Source organism: Cetorhinus maximus, chromosome 8 (genome assembly GCF_964194155.1).
Source record: "Cetorhinus maximus chromosome 8, sCetMax3.hap1.1, whole genome shotgun sequence".
Taxonomy (NCBI): Eukaryota; Metazoa; Chordata; class Chondrichthyes; order Lamniformes; family Cetorhinidae; genus Cetorhinus; species Cetorhinus maximus.
Window position 1 is genome coordinate 44,376,639 of NC_135886.1, and position 25,196 is coordinate 44,401,834.

Consider the following 25,196-nt stretch of genomic DNA (forward strand, 5'->3'; position numbering starts at 1 on the left):
AATAGGGAAGGAGCTGGAAATTCCTGGGACATATCGTTCAGGGACAAACAGCTGAGTCATCGGGCCAACAGAAAGGGCTTGTTCGGAAAGGAAACAATGAGGCTGACTGATGGATTTCAAACTTCTGCTTCTTAGAATAAAACATCAGTTGGGTGGTGTCATTCCGGGAATATAGGCTGGGATTTTCTGGTCCTACCCATGATAGGAATTGTCGTGGCTGGGACGGAAAATTTGAAGGTCCAGTTGACTTCAGGTGGGAATTTCCAGTCCCGACTTGGGTGGGAATAGACCGCAAGTCTGTTTTGCTATTCAATTAGACCATAGCTGATCTGTAACTTAACTCCATCTACCCGCCTTAGTTCCATGTCCGTTAATACTCTTACCAAATAAAAATTAACCAACCTGAGCTTTGAGCTTTTCATCTGAGCCCCAGTTTTTTGGGCATTGTGTTTCAGATTTCTACCATCTTTTGTGTGAAGAAGGTCCTTGCTGAAACCACTCCTGAATGGTCTAGCTCTAATTTTAAGGCTTTGTTCTGACTCTCACCAGAACTTTTGAAACTTGAAAAAGCTCAGCCTGTGTCAATAAAATGCTTTGAGGTGACATTATAGTGAAAGAGTGGGGAGGGGGAAAGTGGTGGGATATGACACATGCGAGCGACATTAGAACGCCTTAGGCTCAGCGTTGGTAAACAAAACAGAGAAAGGTTGTCAATTGGAATGGGTTAGGGTGCTTCAAATTGGCCTCAGCATCTATACTAAAGAGTGGAAAATGCCAACCAGGGTTCCTGCTCCTGAGTACTATCCAGAAACTCTTTCCAGAAAGCACATGAAAATTGAGTAAGGGCAGGATCTGGCAGGGGACAGTGATGCCTTCTGTGATTGAATAGCTTATGCACCCTTATTGCCAAAGCTTGCATATGAAGAACAGACACCTGGGCAAGGTGCCAACTGCTACTCATGGACTTGTACCCACACAGAATCAAATTAAAGGAATGAATTATTGTAAGGAAAATCATTCTTTTAAGAAGCAGAAATTTATTATGAAGCTAACTTGAACAGCAGCTACATTTCTTTTTCTTTTTTGGCAAAATATTCAAACAAAAGCTAAAAAAAAGAAGCAAAGGATGACGGGTAGGAAGAAATGTGTTGGAAAGAAAACATTGAATCCAATTGGAAAAATGTGTGGATCAGGGAGAGCTGCCTGTGACTGACAGAACTGGCGACGATGGCTTGATTGCAGTTTATTTTGGGCTGGAAGACCTCTCCTCCTTCTTCACTCCCTTATTTAGTGTGTGAGGCATTAATATGACAGGGACTTCTCGCTTGCTCAGTACAGAGCTGCCTTCAGCCTGATCACGTTGTACTGATCTGTCGGGTATCTGTCCACAATGGCCGAGAAGCAGACCAAAGAAAAGGACAAGCAAGTTGAAAATGAAAAAAATGTAGAAGGCGGAACAGATGGAGAGGCTGACACAGAGAATGTAGAACTTCCTGACCTGGGGCCTTTTGAAACAATTACAGGGTGAGTGTTGAACCTCTTTCCATACAGTGATGCCATTTCAGGAAAGAAGGAAACGTTAGGAATTTGATAAACTATTGTTAAACATATTTCACCTTGGAGTAAAACATAATGACCAGAGCTATCTACCATGCTAATGTATTAAATAGAAAGAGCCCTTACCATAGGTATAGAAGTGCCAGACATGGTTTAATTTTGACAAGCACGATAAGAAATATCTTGGCCAGAAAGAATGTGATTCATTGAATTTAAACTGGAACCCAAGTTAAAAGCACTGGTATGCACCATATTTAAGTGATATTAGTGAATGCGTTTTCTATACATCCCACTGGGATTTATTTGCTTGCTGTTTCAGTGCAGGTATTAATCTAGTTACAATAATCAGACTAAGACCTGCATGAAGTATTTGTTCATTAATATCACCAACAGTTATCTTTGGATTTATATGCCTGTGTGTTGGAGTTTCTGAACAGGTGTTACAAGTACAGTATTGGGCTGGTTTTACAAATGCACTCACCTGTCACAGTGCCGCACCTGCCAGGAGCTCATATCGAGAAATTTCGGGCATGTACCCCAGAATTGGCCAGTCCATGATGGGCAACACACCTGAAGTGTTCTGGCAGGAGCTGCCAGCAGGTGAGACTTGTCAGAGGAACAAATAATAAGGAAAAGTGACCCTGGTTATTGTGTCGGATAAGTATGTAGGAATGTGCAAGTATTGTACGTTTTCAAAAATGAAAATGGGTTTGTACCTGTATATTGTATGAAATATAGATGTGAATGTGTTTCCTGCAAAATAGTTAATTCTATCTGAAGCACTATGGGATGAGAGATGTGGTATGGTGCTATATAGATACAAAACTCCTTTCTATATACACTGTAATATTAAGTATTCCTTCTGAGGGTTGGCTGTTGTTAATTGTCTATTAATTGTAGTTAAATATATGCAGGCAGTGGGCATTAACTGCAGATTCATATTGTGCTCCTATATATAGGAAATGACTGAAACTGTAGTTTATTGGGTGAGGAGGTGCATGTTTGTAATGAGTAACTCTGTTAATAAATGCTTATAAAAGTATAAAGATTGACTCCAGTTCTATCCTTCTTTACTTGGCGTTCTGGAGTATAACACCCATGTGTTATGCAATATATACAATAGGTACATATACTGCTGGAGAATTTCAGTGATCCCAGGCTTGCTTGAAGGAAACACAGGTCAGAGAATCAGCACTACCATCGAGCAGCCCTTTCTCTGACCTGGAACCTTTTTGCGCAAGGCTCCCCATTTTACGTTTAGGAGTTCATGTGGGTTCAGATGTTCCAATAAACCTCTCATACTAAGAATCCCTGATTCACGTCTATTCAACCATTCTTCCTCCATTAACTATCTGGTTTATTGCCTCCTTTAATTTGCTGAACCAGGGATAGAGCCCAACTACCTATAGGTAGAGGTACAGGCTGAAGATAGCCAAGAATGCAGTGATGCAGCTGGAGGGACTGTGAATTTGCAGAGTGTAGTGAATATATTAATAGACAGTGTTCCACTGATTAACATTTAATGAACTTATGACCCTTTTTAAAAAGGATTATTTAATTGTTTATAATAAGGTAGAATGGTTGGTGAGTTACTGTATAAACCTTGTTTAGCTGATGATTGAAGAAGGCTGAGTAACTGATAATAAAAGAGCTAATTTATAAGTTGTGAGGCAAACATGGGGCGGAAGTTTACAGCCCCGTCAGGGCGGGGGGTGGGGGGGTGCTGTAAAATGTGACAAGCCATTCAAAAGTACATTGACTTCGGTGGGACCATAAAATCCTGCCAGGGTAAAATCCGCCCCATGGAGTTCTGTGTTGTAACCAATGATTTTTCTAATGCATTAGTGAACAAACTTCCTGTAATAAAAGCAAACAGATTTTGTCCAATCCCAGATTTTTCCAAATCAGTCCAAAGAGACTAAATATAGGTCAGTGGGAACTTACATTTAAGATTCAGGGTCACTATAACCCCAGGTTATGATTTTCTTACAACTATGGAGCTATTTTGGCCTTTTTAATCTGTTACTCAAGAATGGCCCCAGTTGTGCATTACACTGTGAAATGTGAATACTGTGAATTCCAGTATTGCTGCAGACTGACTTAGTGTTCCTACTCATTCCGTAGCCACTTTTTTCTCCCATTTAGTTGGTCTGTCTTCAGCTGATGATCCTTCTTTCAATTTGATAAGGCATCAAAGCAAAAGGCAGTCTATTACCCACTGATTATTTTGAATCTATTTTCACACAGGAAGCAGATGATATAAAGGTGACACTAAAAGAGGAGTTATGGACAGGATAGTAATAGATAAAAGTATATACTAAAAACTATTAGCATTATTGAAAATTGGTCTCGATAAAATGCACCCTAGATTGCTAAAAGAAGCAAAAAGATATAAATAGCAGAAGCAATGGTCATAATCTTTCAATTCTTATTGGATTCAAGAGTAGTGCCGAAGGACTAGGGTTGGTTAATGTTATAGCACGATTAAAGAAAGGGCAGAAGGATATACTCAGAGACTACAGATCAGTCAGTCCAACATTGGTGGTGGGGAAGTTATTGGAAACCATCAATAGTGTTACGGACAGGAGGGGGATTAATTTAAACAGCCCTGATTTCTCCTCTCACTACCCGTCCGTAAACAGAAAGGTGTTTTTGGTTTCTGATTTCCCCCTTTATAAGTGATGATGTGTTTTCCCCAACCCTTCAGTTTGGAGTGATCCAATCCTCTATTAATAACCCCATAGCAAACTCGAGATAAGGTTAAAACAAGAGGGTTGGTTTATTTTTACACACACACAAAACACGGGAAGGAATTTTGCAACGTCTGCCCTTGTTTCATTCAAACAATAAAGGAGGAATAAGGGAAAGAAAGGGGTTCAGGGCAAGACCACCATAAAAATAAGAGTTATGGTTTCATGTGAGTCCAGGATAAAAAGTCCTTCAGAGGTTAGCAGGCTGAAAGTATTGTAGGGTGATCTGGCTTTCTAGAAATGAGGACTTCCATGATGGGAGAAGGCACGTTGAGGTGAATTAGTCTTGAAGATACAGGTAAAGAAGTTCCAATGTTCCAGTAGTTCACAGTGTAGATGAGGGCCAGGCACTTTACCTGGACAGGTCTCTTTCTATGATAAAATGGTAGACTGCTTGGGTTCAGTTCCACACTATTTTAGCAGCTTGGTTGGGGGTGGGTTGGGGGGGGGCGGGGGGGGGGGGGGGGGGGGGGGGGTGGGGTGGTGGTGGTCATGTGACATCCCCCCCCCCCCCCCCCCCACCTCCCCCCCCACTTCTTCTCCTCAGTGTTGGACAAAGGGTGTATTTTCCCAGGTCTGGAATCTTGAGCTGTTTAATAGAGGAGTCAGAGTCCCATTTGTCCTTTGCAAATATACAGTCTCCGTTGGCCGGAGCTGTGCCGTAGAAATGTAAATGGGGTTGGTGCATTTCTTTGGAATTTGATATCAACTGTCAGAGGGGGAATTAGCACCTCTTTAAAGATAATGAGGTCCCTGTTAGTTTCTGAAGGTTAGAAATTCCTCTGGTATGAGTCATGGCTTGTTGGGGGAAAGCCTTGTCCATTTTTAAAATAAAGATAATACTTTTATAAAGTAGCCAGGTTGACGTAGTTATATATATATACATTTCTGTCTTTTGGCCAGGACAATAGATTCAGGGAAGCCCGTGGAACAAAGGGGAAAGTGAGGGTATGAATACAGACCTGGCTTAGTGACAGGAAGCAGAGGGTTGGAGTGGATGGATTTTTTTCAGACTGAGCGGTGACTCATGGTGGTGGTCCCCAAGGATCAGTTTTGTGTCCATTACTCTGTTTCAAGTTTGATAAAGAATCAATGCTCGTGTGTAGGGAGCAACATTATAAGGTTTGCAGATGAAACAAAACTTGGCAAAGTAGTAGGTAATGATGAGAATAGTTGTAGACTTCAGGATGATATAGACAGGATGGTCAAATGGGCACAGCAGATGAAGTCCAAGGCAGAGAAGTGTGAAGTGATACACATTGCAAGGTCTAATATGGAAAAACAGTGCACAATAAATGACACAATTGTGCAAAGTATAGATGAGCAGAGAGACTTTGGTGCTCATACACACAAATTCTTAAAGATGGCAGGGCAAATTGATAAAGTAATTACATAAAACATATGAGTTACTTGGGTTTATAGAGGAATATAAGAATGCTAGAACTTTATAAATCACTTGAATATTGTGGACAATTCTGGGCACCACACTTCAGGAACAATGCAAAGACCTTAGGAGGCGTACACAGGAAGTTTACGAAGATGTTACCAGGGAAGTTGAAAAGAGGTTAGAAACTGTTCTCTTTGAAACAAAAAAGGTTAAGAGGTGACCTGATGCAGTTTTTCAAGATGATGAAAGATTTTGATAAAGTAGGTAGAGAAAAACTATTCACTCTGGCAAGTGAGTTGATAACCAGGTGCCATAGATTCAAAATCATTGGCAAAGTATCTAGAAAAATGAATCAAGAGGAGAGTTGAGGAAAAAATATTCCACACAGAATTGATGGGATTTGGAACACTCTACCCAAAAAGGTGGCGGAAGTTGATTCCATAAATAATGTTAGAAGGGATTTGAACAGGTACTTAAGGATGAAGAACTTAAAGGGCTGTAAACAAAAACTGGGTGATATGGGATGAGGCAAGACTGTTCTGTCAAAGAGTGAGCACAGGCACAATGAGCTGAATGGCTTCTTTCTGTGCTGTAAGTTTCAATGAACTGAATCTTCTGTTTTGAAGTCTAATTTCGGGGGTGGGAGTGGAAGTCGGAGTGTTTTCTGCTGGGTGGTGTGGGGCAGCTGACCATGCGCAATCTTGTGGTGGTCAGCTCATTTCTAATGTATCGTGAGGAGCATGATGAATCTTGTGGCAAGGGTGGGCAGGAAGTCACCCTCCTGCCTTTACCTCATGGGGTCGAAGGTCCAGGCATCATATTTAAAGGGCACCCGATCAGCCTCCATCCCACCACCCTACAGCTACCGGAACCTGGAGGAACACGTGCCTCGCATGCTGGGTGGAATCTAATGGACTTAGCTCCGCCGCAAAGCAGCTCACGGAAGGTGAAAGGTCTCCATTAATGTCTGGGGTCTGTTCCGGGACATCAGTGTCTTAGCCATGGTCTGCCATGGATGATCATTGTGGTGGTGGAGAGGAAGGTCCAGCTGTGAGTGGGAGAGAAAGGTACACTGGGGGAGTTGGGGGTTGGGGGTGAGGTTGGAAGGGGGCAGATGATGGTGTCAGGGGGCTAAGGTATGGAGGGGGAAGCGATGGTGTCGGGCGGCGGTGAGGTTGGGGGGGGAAGGCAGTACGGGGAGGAGGGTGTAATTGGGGAGAATGCAACAACTGAGGAGGTAGGTGTAAGGGGGAGGAAGGTGTAAGGGAAAGAGTTTAGAGGGAGGAAGGAGTTAGGGGGATGGGGGAGTTTGGAGGAGGGAAGGAGCCTGGTAGGGGGCAAGGAGTCGAGGGGGAGGAAGGAGTCCAGGGAGGAGGATGGAGTAAAGGTGGAGGAAGGAGTAAGGTGGGGTGAGGGAATGCCCAGGTGAGCATGTAGGGACGGGTCTGTGGAGTCAATAACTGCCTCCTGGGGAGCGAAATGAGGGTGGGTGTAGTAGGAGAGAGTCATGTGTACGAGAGAGGGCAGAGTGAGCCGTAGGGTGGGTGGGCAACAGTAGCAGTAGTAGAAGTAGGGTGGTTGGTGGGGACTTGGAGCCAGACACGGACCCTGGGAGGGTGGGAAGGAGGAGCTTGGGGAGGTCAATGTGGATGGGGACGGGATGCTCGGGAAGACAGGGAACGTATGCATTCACCAGGACATCCCGGAAAGAAAAGGGTTCTGGTTGGTAGGTGACCGTGGGGGGCGGGGTCAAAGCTGATGGGGGAAAGGACATGGGTGACTTGGGGAGGGGAAAGGATGGGGGACCTGAAGGAATACATAACAACCACCATGATTCTAAAGCCGAAAGTGAGCGGAGCCTCGTGTTGGAAGGTCACAGGTGCTGCTTGGGAGTGTGGTTCATGGGTGGGCGGAAATGCAGGTCAGCTCAGATGGGCAACTGAAAGAGAACCCCAGCAGGCAGCACTGAAAATGCTCAGGACATTGAGATGAGTGTGATAGAAGAAGGACCTGATTGTGTGGGAGAATGTTTGCACGAGGCTCCAAAAGGCCCTGCCATACACACACACACTTCTCCCTCCAGAATCTCACATGGTCCGGCTGCGCGCAACTGAGCTGCCAGTGGGGAGGTGCAGGGGGAGGATTCGCGAAGCCTGTCAATGAAGCTGAAAGTACATTATTCAGTGAAAGTGAATATATTTTCAGATTATAAAGTGACAAAATGTGTTCACCCATGCAACCACTTGTGATCAGAAATGCTTAACTTTTCTAGGCTTACCATTTTTTCTAGGTGCTGCCCTGGCATCCTCAGCAGAGGTGGAGACAGCCTGTGCAATGGTTGGCCCTGTTGCTTCTAATGACTTTGGCGTGTATCCTCTGGAGAGCCGAGGCCTTGAGGGCCCTGGCTTGCTTTGGCTGTCCTCCTGTGGGCCAGCTGCTCCTGCTGCAGTGACAGAGGACAAAGCTGAGGCAGTCACAGGTAAAGGATACTCAAGGGAGTGGACAACCTCTGAGATTACTGAGTGGATGGCCCTGTGGTGTCCAGCTGCCAGTCCTCCTCCCTTCGGGTGCCTGAGGGCCCCAGCATGACTCCTTGAGGGGAAGGGGCACGGGGACGGATGTTGAGGTGCCCCATTTCCCTCTCATGTTGGCACTGCAGGAACTCACCCATGGCTACCGTGATGGAGTGCAGGTCTGCGCGCATCTCTGCATTCTGCTGGACCAGGGTCTCCATGGCATCCGCTATCCTTCCCATGGGACTTCCATATGCACACATGTGGGCACCACTGCATTATAGAACAGACAGGCGCACTCCTCTGACTCGCATGCCACTCTGTGGTGGCTTCCAGTAGCTCTGTGTGATGTTCCCTCACCTTCTGCTGAGTCTCCACGATGAGTTGGAAGGCCAAATCCAGAGGCTCATCATTTGACTCAGACCTCATAGATGTCTCTTCCCCATCAGTCCTCTGTGTGCGGGGGAGCTCGGCTGACCCTGCCTCCTCCTGCTGTGGACACGCGCTCATGTGGTGACCACCAGATTGTGAAACCGAGCCTGCTCTAGATATAGGTCCCACCGAGGTATGTATCTCTGCATTGGTAGAGGTGTGGGTAAGCGCTGCGATGGGTCTCCCAGGCTGCTTACTTCCAGCTCTTCATTGGAGGAGGTGTCCTCTTGGCTGGAGGTGAGGACCTGGCTGGAGCTGAGGGACTGGGTGGCTGAGGGTGTCAGTCGCTTGTCAGAGCTCCCTGTGAACCAAAGTAGAGATAATTAGTGCACGGAGCAGAGTCAAAAGCAGGAGGGAGAGCACTCACAGTTGCGTTGAGAGGGGTGATGTTGTGCAGGGTATTCGTGTGGGAGCTTGTTGCCGACCTCACCATTGCTGCAGGCATGGTCTACAGCCTCACCATTCGGCACAATGGCACATTCCTCAAAGTGAGTGAGGGGCCTAAGGTGGGCCACTCCACCCCTGGTCTGGGCCCTCTCCCTTCTGTTGTCATCCAGTTTCTCCTACATGAAAACAGATGGAGAGAGTGTGAACAGTACACATGGCACTGCGTGGAATGTTTGTGTGGTGAGTGGAGCCATGGATGGGATGAGGACACGAGCTCCAGAGAATATGAGCCTGATGGGGATGTGAGGGTGTGTGTGAGAGTTAGTGGTGTTGTCCCTTGAGGTGTGAGGTCCCTGTGGATGTGTGATGAGTTTGTGAGTGTGTGAGTTGAGAGTGAATGGATGAGACCATTCATCCTCTTCCTGCACTGGATGGCTGTCGTCTTTTGTAGGGCGTTGGCGCTGACCACTGCTGCCACTGCCTCCCATGTTGGATTGGTGACCTTGTTTGCTGGTCTTCACCTAGAGTGGGGGTACAGAACATCTCGGTGGGCCTCCACTGTGCCCTGTAGGCGCTCGAGGGAGGTGCCGCTAAATCTGGGGCAGCATGTTTCCTCACAGCAGCTTCCTATCCCTTGAGGAGTGCTCGCTCTATGCAGGGGCGGCCTTTAAATATGATACCCAGTTTACTGAAGGCCTGAGGTGATGGTGGGGTGGGCGAATCAGAGGCCGCCTCACCAGCGATCCGGCGTGTTTCCGGGGAATACATAATTAATGAGGCGGGAATGAGGCGATATTGTGCCATTGTGGCCGGTAGGTAAAATGTCCATTACTACCCCCCCACCCCGCTACTGCACTTAGTGCAAATCTGGGTCCATTGTTCTCTTGGTCTCTGTCAGTGAGGCCGGTACTTTGAAAGGATAGGATCAAATATGCCGAAAAGGTCTTGTTTCTCTGAACTGGTCTTTTTGTGTGAGAAAAGTACAGGTGGATTCCCCCTTTAACCCTGCCTTAAAGGATAGGTGGTGATGGAAGATATCATGTCTGATCTGCTGGTGTCTCCTCCTGCCAGCACGGCTGAGATAAGGAGAGTTAAAAATAAGAATGAAATTCCATTCATCGAGTTACTACTGAAAATCCAGAATGATGTGTCCCAGGCCTCATTGGAAAGAGAAACTTGTTTTGAGCTTCAGATGAGAGCAGGATTAGTGGGCACATTTCAAACATCTTGGTCATGCCACCTGAAATTAGAAAATCACCTTCAACTATAGAGTGATGTTTTATTGCTCTTAGTATCTATCAGGAACTGACTTCTCTGTTTAAGCTGATTTAATTATTGTTAAATGCAGCATGGGCACTCTGACCACATATTGTGAGAATATTTAATTACAAAAATGAAAATGAAAAATCTTAACTGATATAGACCTTTTATCAATTCTCCAAGAAACATCTCTTACTGTTATGTAGACATTTTTATTGACAGCCATCCTATACATAGCAATATCTCATAATCAGTAATCAGATAATGGTTAATTAATCAGTTTTCATGTTGCTTGAGGGTGAGAATTGTCAGATTTTTCTTTGAAACATGTCACAAGACCTAGATCTGCAGTGCAGTTGGAGTTACTTTTGCTACAGTTGGTTTTGGGTTCAGAAGACTGTAGGTTCAAACCTAATCTAGTCCTTCAGCACATAATCCAGATAGGTTCAGTATAATACGAATGGAATGCTGCATTGTCAGATGTGCCATTCTTCAGGTGAAATATTTAACCGAGGCAATGTCTGTCTGTTCAGGTAAAGGTCCTAATCAGGCTTCATCCTTCAATAAACACCTCTTAATGTTCTTTGTGGGGTCTCGTGTGTAAATTGACTCTTTCACTCACTGCATAACAACAGTCATTAAACACTTCAAAAGCAATTTTTGTGAAGTGCGCTAAACTCTCTCTCGCAGATGTGATCAGCACTACATAAATTCAAGTCAAGATTCACAAGGAATTACCAGAACAAAGGTCTGTGCCCTTCTTTTTAGCCTCTCATCTGGAGGGCAACACTTGACCATTTGCAATTCACTTTGGAGTGTCAGCCTAGATTATGCAATCAAGTCTTGGAGCTTGAACCCACAACTTTCTTACTAAGAGGTCAGGGTACTACCATCTGAACGAAGCTGACACAGCTTAGATCAAGAATTAGATGCCAGAACAGATGTCACCTGGGATATATTATATGTAAATAATTATGAGTAGTGGTATTATCATTGTACCAATTTCTGTAACATCTTCCAGTCCTACAACCCCCTGAGACCTCTGTGCTCCTCCAGTTCTGGCCTCTTGCACATCCGCAATTTTTATCTCTCCTTCATTGGCAGCAATGCCTTTAGCTGCCTAAGCCCTAAGCTGTGGAATTCCCTCCCCAAATCTCCCTGCCTCTTTCTTCTCTTTTAAAATGCTGCTTAAACCTACCCCAGACCAAGCTTTTGATCACCTGACCTTATAGCTCCTTCTGTATATACAAATGCAACTTGCTTTTTTTTTTGTAAGGTCTTTTCTGACCATTGTATTGTGAGGGGACTAAGATCTGACCCCCATATATTTTTATAAAATATATAGATATCATCATGCTTTTTTCTAAAAATTTAATACTGGACAAAGACCTTTTAAAATGGCTGAATCCATGTCTAACTGTGACCCTTGAACAAAAAGAGCTACCTAGTAGCATCAAAGAAACTTGCACCTCGTTGTCTCTGAAGAGGCACTAACGACCCCTCTGTGGGTTGAAAAGACCAAATTCAAACAGAGCTATACAAAGGGCATCTACATTTCATAACTCAGGTTGGCCAACCGGAGTCTACTCATCAACTAAGACAAAGGGCTCTGCAGCCTTCCTTTCAAATCTTAATGGTTGGGACATTGAACAATCCCAGGGACCCAGACAAGTGTTATGGACAGGAGGGGGTTTCATTTAAACAGCCATGATTTCTCCTCTCACTACTTGTCTGTATACAGAACGATATTTTGATTTCCCATTTTGTAAGCGGCAGCGTATTTCCCAACCCCATAGTTTTGGTGTAATCCAATTTCTACTAATAACCCCACAGCAACTCAAGATAGGTTAAACTTAGAGGGTTAGTTTATTCGCACACACTCAAAATGTGGGACGGGGGTGTCGCTACACAGCCCCCTCCTGTGCATTCATACAATAAACGAGAAATAAAGAAAGAAAGATTTACAGGGCAAAGACCACAGAGTAAAGAATTATTGTTTTACGTGAGTCCAGGGCACAGAATCGAAGTCCAGTGGTGGTGAATTCCTGTGCAGAGGTCGGCAGGCTGAACTGATGCTGGATAATTCACTTTTCCTATAGAGTTGACTTTCACAATGAGATAGGCACGCAAAGATGAATTAATCTTGTATGCGATAGTATAGAAGTTTAGAAGTTCCAGTAGAAACAGTGTGAATGGGGGTTCAGGCATTCAAATCTCGACAGAGCCCCTCTTCTGTGCTGCTGCTTGGCGGATGGAAGATGGCAAATTGATATGCAGTACAACAAGACAGAATATCTGGTTCTCCCAGCAGGTGGGGGTTAAGTCACATGACCCCCACCTCCCCACTTTGGCTTTGACAATGGGTATATATTCCTTTGTCTGGGTTCCTGAGATGGTTACCGTTCCAACCATTAAGAATTTGAAAGGAAGACTGCAGGTTCCTTTATCCTAGCAGATGACTCGGCTTTGGCTGGCCAGGCCAGGCTTATGAAATGTAAATGGCCTATGTATAATTCCCTTTGAATTTGGTCTCTGCAGTCCACAGGGGTCATTAGCTTCTCTTCAGAGATAATGAAGTGCAAGTCTCTATGACACTGCCTGATAGCTCTTTTGTTTAGGATCACAGGCAGACATGGCTTCAATCATTTTAAATGATCATTGTCCAGTTTTAAAATTTTAGAAATTAGCCATGATGATATATATACTTCATAAAATATAGAGGGTGAGATCTTAGCCTCATAACATGAGAGATACACATCCCTTGTCAAAGACAATGTGGAGAGGCGTGAGTCATGTGACATGGACATCTAGTTTGTGAAACCAATAAGGTTGACTTGTGGAACTGCAAGCTCAGTCTGCTGTTTACCACCTTACAAATAGCTTCACAGAAAAGCAGCTCTCTGCTCAGGTTTGAATACCTGGCCCCATCTACACTGTTTCTACTGGGGCTTCTGTACCATTGCCTACAAGGCTGATTCATCTCTGCGTGTCTATCTCACTGTGTGAAGTCAACTCCACCGGAAAAGTGAATTATACAGCATTGCTGAGCTCCGTGAAGGAATACCTCATTGGTCTTTGATTCTGGACTCTGGAACCCACGTGAAGCACCATTTCTTTCTTCTGCAGTCTCTGCACTGTAAATCTTTCTTTTTTCTATTCCTCTTTTACTGTATGAATGCAAAGGGCTCAACATTATGACCCTCCCTCCTATGCTTTGAATGTGTGAAAATAAACTTACCCTTTGAGTTCATCCTATCTTGAGTTTGCTGTGGGGTTATTTATAGAAAATTGGATCACACCAAAACTGATGGGTTGGGAAATGCTTATAAAGGGGGAAGTGAACCAAAAATACCTTTCTGTTTACAGATGCGTGGTGAGAGTAGAAATTAGTGCTGTTTAAATTAACACCCCTCTTGTCCCTAAGAGTATACTTTTTATAAGCGCTGCATTGGCGAGACAGAAATATTTTATTTTCTTGCTATGTCCAATGACATTGGCTTCTTTCTTTTCCAGACAACGCATGCCATCCCTTTTCTTCAAATTCCAGTTCAAAAATGTAGAATATTCTTCAGGACGGAACAAAACCTTCTTATGCTATTCAGTGGAGAAACAGGGCACGGATTGTGAGAGGTCGGCGGGATACGTGGAGGATGAGCATGCAAGCACACATGCAGAAGATGTCTTTTTCACAGATGTCTTCACGGAGTGTGATGGCAGCCTGAGCTACTCCATCATTTGGTACGTGTCCTCCAGTCCTTGTGTAGTCTGTGCTTCCAAAATCGCTGAGTACCTGAGCAAGTGCCCCAACGTTCAACTTACCATCTTCATAGCCCGCTTGTTCATGTGGGAGGAGGCTGAGATCCAGCAGGGCCTGCGGCAGCTGCATGCGGCTGGCTGTCGATTGAGGATCATGAAGTCTCCAGAGTATAATTACTGCTGGAACACCTATGTCGACAATGAGGGGGAGGCTTTTGCACCTTGGGAAGACCTTCAAGACAGCAGCACATTTTACGAAGGAAGACTAAATGAAATTCTACAGCATGCCTAGAAAGGTGAGGCATTCTGACATTTTCCCAAATTTGGGGGTTGCCACATTGTTGATGTTTCTCTTCATTTCTCCCCAGTGCATTGTTGCTCTGGCACTCTTGTTTGCTTTTATTGATTTACAAAAGCTAAGGAAGGGTAACAGTGGTGTTGCCAACATTGTTAGTCGGTTAATGTTTTATTGATTCTTGTACCACTGTGTCAACATTTGCAATTCATTGGAATAGAGGGACTGAGCCTTTGGCTTAGCCATGCTTTAGGTTTACTTGTAGGCCTTACCAATGCCACAAATGCATTACTAAACGATGACAACAGGAAAACAGTACCACAAATAGGAAGTCTAAAGATTTTTTTGTTGATACTTATCAGCTTTCTATGGTATTGCATTCAGTGTGTCGAGATCAAGTGTCATCTTCAGGTGAAATAGGATTAGGAGGTGAGGGATAATTGCTATAGGGTGCATTGAATTCAGTCTCTATTTTAAAATTATACAAGTCTTTCTCTTACATACATTGATTCTATGTTATTTATAGCTAAATCACAAAATGTGGGGGACTTAGGGAGAATAGTAGTCTCTCTGTAATTCAGACTTATGAACTGCGAAATGCTGAGATGGTACAGCACGGTACAGCACAACCACTGGTGGAGGGTTTAGTTAAGATGTGATGAGTTTACATAAACAGTTTCTATTATAAAAATGGGCATAGAAATTTAAAAGTTGACACAAAATTGTGACAAAAATATAACAGATTTTTTTGAATAGTAAGCGTGCACTGACAAAACTTTTTATATGTTACAGGTGGTTACATATTTAAATATTTAAAAAATAATCAATGATACAATTATTGGTTTTCTTAATCACATTGAGAACATTTTGAGTTGAGCCATTGGTGCTTTCAGGTTTATCCCTAATGGGAATGAGAACAATTTCTGGTGATTAATTAAAGGTATTACATGAGGAACACAGTGCAGAACATTAAAATGCATTGACTGAAGTGTAATTCTTTTTCTACCATGCTGAAAACCTCTAGTGACACTGTGCATATTTTGCAGGGGCTCTATTAAGTTTATAACAGCGCTCAGAAGTGTTCATAACTATACTGAGAGCAGCTATCTGACGCTCACCTTATGCTCCAACTTGAAGCTGAGTACTTGTATGGGAGGGAGTTGGGAGAATGCACTCTCTGCTGAGGTAAATACCCTCACTAGAAAGTTACTAGAATGTAACATATTTTATGAGAAAACAATATTTTACTTTAAAACAATTAGGCTGCTGTGAAAGTTTTTAATTTAAAGAAAGCCTTGATGGTCTTGGGTTCTTAACTACTGACAATTGCTATGGAAACAGGGCAGAGGATGTGCAGTTCACATTTCAGACACCTCCTTTTACACCGAGAATGCTTTCTAAACTTGTAAAACGGTGCTTTCTAATTAATGAAATCTGGCTGCCATTTTGAACTATAAATAAAGTCGAGGATAGGGAAAGGTTAAACCTGCTCACTGGAGTTCATCCATCTGATGCTGTAGTCCTGACCTGTGTGTGTCCAACTGCACTTTTAATATCCCTAATGCTTGTTTCAATTAATGCAGATTATTCTAGACATTTTCATTGCTCTTTGAATAGTAAAATCCTTCCCACTATCTGTTTAAATTTACTTTTCACTCATTTAAATTTATGCCCTGAGGCCTACTTTCCTGACTTATTCAAAGGCAATGAGCTGGATCTATCATTTAATATTTAACATATTTCAATGACCTCCCAGCTTTTTTGTACGGTATACATTGAGTTTCTCCAACCTTTTCCAATCCCCTTTACACTTAAAACAACGATAATAAGATGCCTGATAAAAGTTGTAATGAAGCAAAACGAACAGAGCAACAGCTGATCCAATCCTCTCTCAGTATCCGCAACCCTAGCAGGAAACCATGGCTGATTTTTTTTCTCTTGCGAGTCATTGTTCCGTCGGTGAGCAGGGGGCGGGGCCTGCTTGCCGACATGTAAAATGACACGTGGTGACATCAGGCGTGCGTCCCGATGTCACCGCACGTCACTTAGATTGTCAGTTTGGCGGGCATGCAGCCGGCTTGGCTGCGCACCCGCCGATCTGTCAAAGGCCTATTAAGGCCTGTTAAAAACTAATTAACTCAATTTAATGAACTGCCCATCCAACCTTAATGTTGGCAGTCATGCGAAGAGCCTAGGCGGCCTTTGAATTTTTCATGAAACCTCATCCATGGGCGGGATGGGGTTTCATGAACTGTTTTAAAATCTAATAAAAATTTATACATTTATTCTTTGACATGTCCCAGCTCATGTGATAGTGTCATGTGAGCGGACATGTTTTAAAAGTTTAAAAATCCTTTATTTTAAAGTTTAAGAGTTAAACAAATCTCCCTGAGGCACATTGGTGCCTCAGGGAGATCTCTGAGCTCTTTCGTGCACATGCATGAAAGACGGAAGGGGACTACTCAGGGAATCCCCCCCCCCCCCACCGCCCATACAGGGGGTGCAGAGCACTTCCAGGCACGTGTCACGGTGGGCGGACCTTAATTGGCCCGCCCACGTAAAATGGTGGTGCAGCCCCGACTGGGGGCACCGATTGGGTTTGCGCCCGCCCCACCTCCACCCCCGCTTGCCCACACACAACCACCCCACCCCCCCCAACCCCACGAACGGGTGCGGGGGGGGAATTTCTGGCCAAAGTCTTTTGAGGCCTACTACTACCTGGCTGACAGCAGCTTTACCAGCCCAGTCCCAATTCCATTTTTATTGGCCTTGGATGTGGCAAAAACAGTTTAACGTCAGTTATCAGTACATTACCAGATCTCTATCATTAAGGATAGGATGACTGAACACCTTGAACATTTTCAGCTGGTCAGAGAGAACCAGCAGATTTGTAAAGGGGATAAATAAACCTGACTGAATTTTTTGAAGAGGTGACTAAAGTAGTGGACAGGGGAATATCTATGCATGTTATTTATATTAATGTACAAAAGGCATTGATAGAGTCCTTCAAAATGGACAGTGAGCTAAAGTTAATGCTTATGGAATGCAAGGCAAATTATTGACCCGGTTAAGAAATTGGCTGAGGGGTCAGAGACAGAGGGCCAGATTTTCATCCTCAAGGTGGGTAGCAGGAGTTAGGAAAATCCCAGGCTTGGCCCACCCACCTCAGGAGAAAGTGCCAGCAAAGACAGGATTTTCATTGTTTGAGGTGAGGGTGGGGGGTGGTGGTTGGTGGTGGGTGTGGGCTGCAATTGGGCCAGCCAACTCAGGAAAGAGGTCAGAGGCAGCCACAGGGACTGCCGGGTGCAGATGTAGGCTGTTTAAAAGTTGATAATCAAGCAAAGTTTTCCCTGGGGCTCTGGTGTTTTAATATTCCAATAGATGCCTGGGCTCTCCGCCAAGAATGCATAATGAGGCTCGGCTGAGAGCCCAGAAATCCAGTGGAATACTGAAACACCCGAGTCCCAGGGAAAACTTTGCTTGATTGACAGCTCTAGGTCTCTGATCTCTCCTGTCAATTTCATAGTGTTTATTTACACAAGATAAAGAGGCTTCAAGTGCTTGCAGTTTCTGCTTTGATACTTTAAAGGGTCTGGGTGATCAACATTTTATTGGCCTGTAGTAAAAGCAATTTTTATGAATTATATTTTTTAAAGCTTTTTTAACACATCCTATTGTCACAATGGGGTCCGTTGGTTCTATACAGTGTGTAGTGGGTGAACGATCATGAAAGTACCATAGCTTGACATAGGGGCATGAAGGGCCATTGGAGGTGGCTGGACAGCATACCTTAGCATGGGGGCAGGGGGGGTGATGGGGGTGGTTGGGGGGCAACCTTGGCATGGGGCATGAGGAGTAATAGGGAGTGGGTGGGGGGCATACCTTGGCATGGGGGCATGAGGGGTCATGGGGCAGGGGAGTATACCTGGGCATGGGGGGGGTGGCAAGAGAAAGAAATTTTGAACTTACCTTTAAAAACATTCTCACTCAGGTGCTATGAAAACCTGGCCTGACTCCATGAAATTGCTGAGGCCTGGGACATGCCTGCCCCCACAATGGTTGGGAATGCAAGGTGCAGGCTTGTGACCCAAACTAGCCCACACCTTTAAAAGGAACTCCTGAAAATGAGAAACCCCGGGATGGGGTCAGGAACCCTGGAACCAGGCCCCGACCGCCATTTTCACCCCTCCACGGTGTCTCCCCTGAAAACCCAGCCTAATGGGTAATGGACAGTTACGCTGATTGACAGAATATGACTAATGGCATTCCACAAGGATCTGTGTTGAGGCCTTAACTATTCACCATATTTATTTATGGCTTAGATGATGGTATAGATAGCCACATATTCAAGTTTGTCAATGTTACAAAGAAAAGTGATATTGTAAGCAATGTAGATGGAAGCAACGAGTTATTAATAGATGAAATGAATGGCAAAACTCTGATAAATGGATTTCACTATAGGAAAAAATGAGCTCATCCACTTTGGACTGCTAAAAGGATAGGTCAGAGTGCTTATTAAATAGTGAAAAGCTAGGAGCAGTAGAGGTCCAAAGAGACTTAAGGGATCATATACATAGATTGTTAAAATGTAATGGACAGATACAGAAAATAGTCAAAATGCTGACCTTTATGTCTTGGGGAATGGAATATAAGGGGCTAGAAGTCATGCTACAACTATAAAAGCCCTGGTTAGACCACACCTAGAGTACTGAGAGCAGTTCAGGGCACCACACCTTCGGAAGGATACATGAGCTTTGGAAGGAGTGCAGTGTAGATTAATCAGAAGGATATCTGGAATCCAAGGGTTAAATTATGGAGGAAGATTACACAAACGAATGTTGTAGTTTCTGCAATTTAGCAGATTAATGGGTGATTTGATCAAAGTTTTCAAGATATCAAGGGCAACAGGTCGGGTAGGTGGAGAGAAACTATTTCTACTGCTTAAGAACTAGAGGACATAGGGCAGAATCTTCTGCAAGATTTAGCAGGAGGCCAAGAATCAGTTTCCCATGGAGGGAAATCAGTTTGGAGTCTTATTCTCTCGATACTCATGGCGCCTTAAGGGCCACTTCCTTCACGCCCTGCCACGAGATTTGGCATGCTCCTCATGAATGCATAATTAATGAGCTGAGCAGCACAAGATCTCCCATATTCAGCTGCCTCATTCTCCAGTGGTAGTCGCTCCGACTTCTGCTCCTGCCACCAACTTAGCCTCCAGAATGGAAGATTCTGCCTTTAATCTAAAAGTTGGAATCAGGCCTCTCAGGAGTGAAGTTAAGAACTACTTCTACGTACAAAGGGTGGTAGAAGTTTGGAGCTTTCCACCACAAGTGGCAATTTATAGTAGGTAACTTGTAAATTTTAAAAGCGAGATTGATAGGAGCCAAAGATATCAAGAGATATAGGGAACAAAACAGGTACATGTAGTTAGGTTGCAGTTTATCCACGATTTCGTGAATGGCAGAACCGGATTGAGGAGATCTACTCCTGTTCCTATGTTCCTAGGGGTGAAGAAGGTGAGAGCTGATAGGAAACAGAAGCTCATCTTCTGTGACACTTTCATGTGATAAAGATAAACGGAGCAGATCGATCAATAATTGTAAAAAAAAAATAAAGGTTTTAACATTTTCTGTATAATCCTTTGCCAGCACCAAGGTAACTTGTAGGCCTGGTGAGTGAAATTCTTGTTCTGGCCTGCCACAGATCACAATTGGATAGTGTTGAAGATACCAGAACCCGTTCATCAACTGTTTCTTTGCAATATACTTTTCATTCCAGCAGTGTCCCCAGCAGCTGTTTCTATTTCATTTTGACCGTAGAACTCCAATTCTGTGAGATGCCTGACATCGGACCAAGATTGGCTCTGTCACTTTGGCAGATTGCAATTGTTCTTATACATTTCTTGACTCAACTTGGTGAGAAATATTGAGAAAAAGATCAGAAAAGGTTCCTCCAAAACACAGTAGTGTTTCAGCCAGGTGCAGCAATTAAACCAATCCTATCTTTTCAGGTGTAACAAATAGGAACTAAAACATAGGCCAGTGCTGCTGTAACCAATGGAGTTAGTGACAGACAAAGAGAGCCAACAATTGTCTGAAACCTGGGATTAGTCACCATTTTAAGGCCTCCAGATTGGTGAATAGCAAGGAATTTGGGGCCCTCATTTGGCTGTCATGCTTCTTTAAAATGGCTGCCTTAATTCTCTGAAGTAAATGTTGCAATTCTTCAAGGCTAGTGTAAAAAGCACAAAGGAAACAAAAACGAAATGTTTAGTGCCAGTTCAAGTGAATCCAATTAAATCTAACGGTGAATGACATTGAACAACACATCTTCATAAAATTTAATGCTTTGACTCTTCAAAGATTATCATGCTTAATGCAGAGTGTGAAATTTCTTTACCATTTTAAGTGGCATCACGTTATTTGAAATGAACAAATTATTGGATTCAGTTTGGGTTTTTTCCTAATACTTTATTTACGAGTGTTTACAGAAAAAGTGGTTTCCACAAGCAGACCAAGTCTTCTATGAACCTAAGCCTGCACTTTTGTGATATGTGAGTAGAATAGCATGTCACAAGACTAACAATCATTTCTTAATTAAGGTATAATATGCTGGAAACCTTGTGCATTGCCCCATCCTTATAGTGTTTATTCAAATTATATTAAATACCATGTTGTTAGACCATTCCATTCAGACTAACATCATTAATCAGATTTATCTTTTTAAAAAAGTAGCATGATGCTATTCAGGTTAACTACCTGAGAGCAGTAAGGGTTGAAAATACATGGATGATACAAATATTTTTAAAATATACAGATATACAGACTTTTTACAACAGAGGGGCAATTCAGCCCATTGTACCTGTACAGGTTCTCCGAATGAGCAATTCACCTAATACCATTCCCCTGCCTTCTCCCTGTAACGTTGCACATTCTTCCTTTTCAGCTAACAGTCTAATTTCTTTTTGAATACCTCGATTGAACCTGCCTCCACCACATTCTCAGATAGTGCATTCCAGACCTTAACCACTCGCTGCGTGAAAAAGCTTTTCCTCATGTCACTTTTGCTTCTTTTGCCAATTATTTTAAATCTGTGCCTTCTCATTCTCAATCCTTTCACAAGTGGGAGCAATTTCTCCCTATCTCCTCTATCCAGACCCCTCATTATTTTGAATAACTCTATGAAATAATCTCTCAGCCTTCTCTTCTCCAGGGAAAACAGTCCCAATTTCTGCAGTCTATCTTCATAACTGAAATTCCTCAACCCTGGTACCATTCTCGTGAATCTTTTCTGCACTCTCTCCAATGCCTTCACATCTTTCCTAGTGTGTGGTGCCCAGAACTGGACAGAATACTCCAGTTGAGGCTGAACTAATGTCCTGTCCAAATTCAACATAACCTCCTTGCTCTTGTACTCTATGTCCATATTAACAAAGCCAAGGATACTGTATGCTTTATTAATCGCTCCCTTAACCTGTCTGCCACCTTCAATGGCTTATGCACATATACACCCAACTCCCTCTGTGCCTGCACTCTTTATTTTATATTGCCGCTCCATGTTCTTCATGACATAAATTTAGAAAATATCCTTTTTTTTTAGAAAATGCTTTTTGTATAGTTTGCTATGGATCTTGTGGATTAAGCCATCTTTTATTAAATTGCGACAATATAATCTGTACGTGTAGTAATTTCTGTATCAGCCCACAGAGTCCAAATGTTTGTTCCAGAAACTAAACTGAACCAAATGTAAGATATGGAAAAGTCAGTTGTGTACATATTCCTAACCAAAAAGTTATAATAAAAGACTGCCTTTTAATTGATTTCAAAGGTCCAATGCAAGGATATTTGCCTTTCATGCTAAGGGCCAGTGTTCACTCACCAGCTCTTTGCCCAGGACCTGTTAATCCATTAAACAATGCGTGTTTTAAACAACTTCGACAACAGACTCCTGTTGATGGTTCAGCCATTTCAGATCTAATGCATTCATCAGTCAAACCTTTTATGCTTTGATACTTGACATTGGTTAAAACATTTCCTATGCCTGATTAGAATGTGTTGGAGCCTATAACTCAGCTACTTATTATCCTTCAGAGAATCAGTAACATATATTAGCACCTAAAACAAAGGTTTTGCTTTAAAGTTAATAAGATCATTATGCATATCTTTCCCTATTTTCATCTCCAGCAGTGAAGTCAATAGAAATAGGGAACCATACAACAGATGACTGATTTGATATCGCCCTTTTTACTCTATTGACCCAAGTCACACTTACCCTCACTGGGTGGCATTTAGTCAGTAATAGGTGAGAAAGCTGTGAGATTCCTGGATCTGGAGTCTGCATTGCATCAGTGGCTGTTATGTGTAAGTTAAGATAATTCAATTGGGCTGCTTTTTGAATGTATTCATAGCTTATGCTGGAAGTGCCAATCAATTGAAATATTTTTGCAACTGTTTATGAAGCCATTACCAGAGGAGATCATTCCTAATGGTGTTGCCAAAGATGACATGCTTATTAAATCTAGTTAAGTGTACAACTTTGAACGAAAGGTCTGCGACTGGAAAACTATACAGTTAGCTGGTAAACCGTAGATAGAATTGTCCATTGAGACAGGCCATAATTGAAATACTCTTCCGATTCACCAGCTTTTTATTTCCATATCCATAATGTTCCAGTAATCTGAACAAAATAATAAAGGGGAGCTTAATTCTAAAGTTATTCAGATACCAGAAATTAATTTAATTGGTGGAAATTATCCTTAAGCTTGAGGCACTTAGTACATAGGAATATTCAATCAAAAGATTTTGATAGTGCTGGGAAACACCCTGTTACAGCTTTAGACTTCATTCCCATATCCTGTAGTGCCTTACTCTTTATTGCATTGTTTTATGACTATGTGAGGGTCTCATATTTCTTTGTATAATTTCAGCTGTCCCTGTAAGTATTTATAGATCAGCCAGTCTAGGGGAGGGTACACCAAAGACCAGAGTAATCTAGTCAGGAATACAATGAGGGTGGAAACTTTTCCAATTATGTGCTAGCAATGAGCTGGTTACAGTCAGCACGAATAATGATCTTTTCATCTACTGCACATGTGAATATCTGGTCTGGAATGCTGTGCAAATGCGCAAATGTGCATCCAGTTCTGCAACAACTTGAAATTAGTGTGCTTATGATAGGTGCAGCCTGAAATAAACAGGAGCTGTAAACCTGTACAGGATCCATGCTGCCCTGCAATCCACCCTGGTAATCCTTTGTGGCAGCCTAAGCTCAACAGTAGCACTCTTTCTCTTTGAGTTGGAAGGTCATATGTTCAAACCCCATTCTAAAGGCTTCTACACACAATCTCCACTGATCAATTAGTGCAGTACTCAGGGTGTTGCTGCATCGTCAGAGATGCTGATTCTCAGGTGAGATGCTAAACCAAGTCCCTGCCTGCTCTCTCAGGAGGATGCAAAATAACTCATGGTACTTTTCAGAGAAAAGCAGAGGTGTTCTCTTGGTGTCCTGGTCAACATTTATTCCTCAACCAACAGTCACTAAAACAATTTATCACCTTACTATGCTCAAATTGGCTATTGTGTTACCCTACATTACAACGCTGACTACACTTCACAAGTAATTCATTGGTTGTAAAGTGCTTTGGAACGTCTGAAAGGTATTTTATAAATTCAAGTTCTCTGTTTATTTTTTATAATAGCCTATGTAGAACTGCAGTGAAAAAAACTGTACAAATAAAATATGTTGGGATTGCAACTGTGAGTTGATTATGTGGGTGACTGGCAGTTCAAATTGAGTGCATTTGTATGCCTTTTAAAATAGGTGTACAAAGGGATACAGCATTAACTACCATTGTACGTAATATAAGGCTGAAATAAATTGCCAACCAGTACTTTTTATTAATTCATCGGATGCAGGCATCACTGGCTAGGCCAGCATTCATTGCCCATACATAATTGTTCTTGAGAAGGTGATTGTGACACAATTTAGTGGTTTGCTAGGCTATTTCAGAGGGCAGTCAAGAGTCAAACACTGTGGGTCTGGAGTCACATATAAGCCAGACCCCCTAAGATTGGCAGATTTCCTTTCCTACAAGAGATCAGTGAACCAAATGGAGTTTTATGACATTATGGTGGTTTTATGGTCACCATTACTGAGAATAGCTTTTTATTCCAGATTTGTTTAATTAAATTAATTTAAATGCCCCCAACAACCATGGTGGGATTTGAATTTATGTCTTCAAATCACTAATCTAGGCCTTTAGATTACTGTTCTACCGCACCCAACTACTGAAGTATTAGTCTAAGGAAAACATCTGTTTCTAATTAAGCAAAAATCAGCTCACAAAAGTAACATCCTTCCAATGCTCTGCACTCACTGATATATAAGCAATAATTGTATACTTTTCTTTATTATAGAGTATGGGTGCTGTATGCCAATCACTTCAGTAGCTCTACATGATGCAGTGGGACATCTGGGAAGAAGCTAAACTCATATATTCTATTTCACTTGGACTGAACTGAAATGATTTTCTTTAACTTCTCTTACCATGTATCTTAAGTTTGTTGAATTACCATTTCCTGTTTATCTCCAACTTCAGTCTTTAGCAAGTAGTTACTGTACCTTAGGAAAGGAGATTCAGAACTGCCTAGTAATACACAGTTATTTCAAAACCGGTCTGCCTTAAGTTTATAAAGTTTGTGTTCATGTAGGTTTGCAATATGGTAATAAAATAATGTTTCAGATAGAGAACACCTCTGTTATGTAACAGATATCACGGCTGACAATATAGGATTATATTCAATATCCAAAATATGTCAGTCATCGCTGACACTTTGTTTTACAATAAAATATCAACTGCT

At 42.7% G+C, this 25,196-nt stretch overlaps 1 protein-coding gene across 1 annotated transcript; it reads left to right on the forward strand.

Annotated features, from left to right (window-relative positions):
• Nucleotides 1-1,207: 1,207 nt before the first annotated feature.
• Nucleotides 1,208-25,196, forward strand: apobec2a (apolipoprotein B mRNA editing enzyme, catalytic polypeptide-like 2a). Its single transcript, XM_078546760.1, has 3 exons — nucleotides 1,208-1,524; nucleotides 13,800-14,338; nucleotides 24,753-25,196. The coding sequence occupies exons 1-2, from the start codon at nucleotides 1,391-1,393 to the stop codon at nucleotides 14,332-14,334; spliced, it is 669 nt and encodes a 222-aa protein (XP_078402886.1). The 5' UTR covers nucleotides 1,208-1,390; the 3' UTR covers nucleotides 14,335-14,338; nucleotides 24,753-25,196.

What these genes read in the sequence shown, in the direction of transcription:
- apobec2a (XM_078546760.1), top strand. Translation starts at nt 1,391, where the DNA reads ATGGCCGAGAAGCAGACCAAAGAAAAGGACAAGCAAGTTGAAAATGAA. An exon ending in CCTTTTGAAACAATTACAGG is followed by an intron (nt 1,525 to 13,799) that starts GTGAGTGTTGAA and finishes TTTCTTTTCCAG; the next exon opens with ACAACGCATGCCATCCCTTT.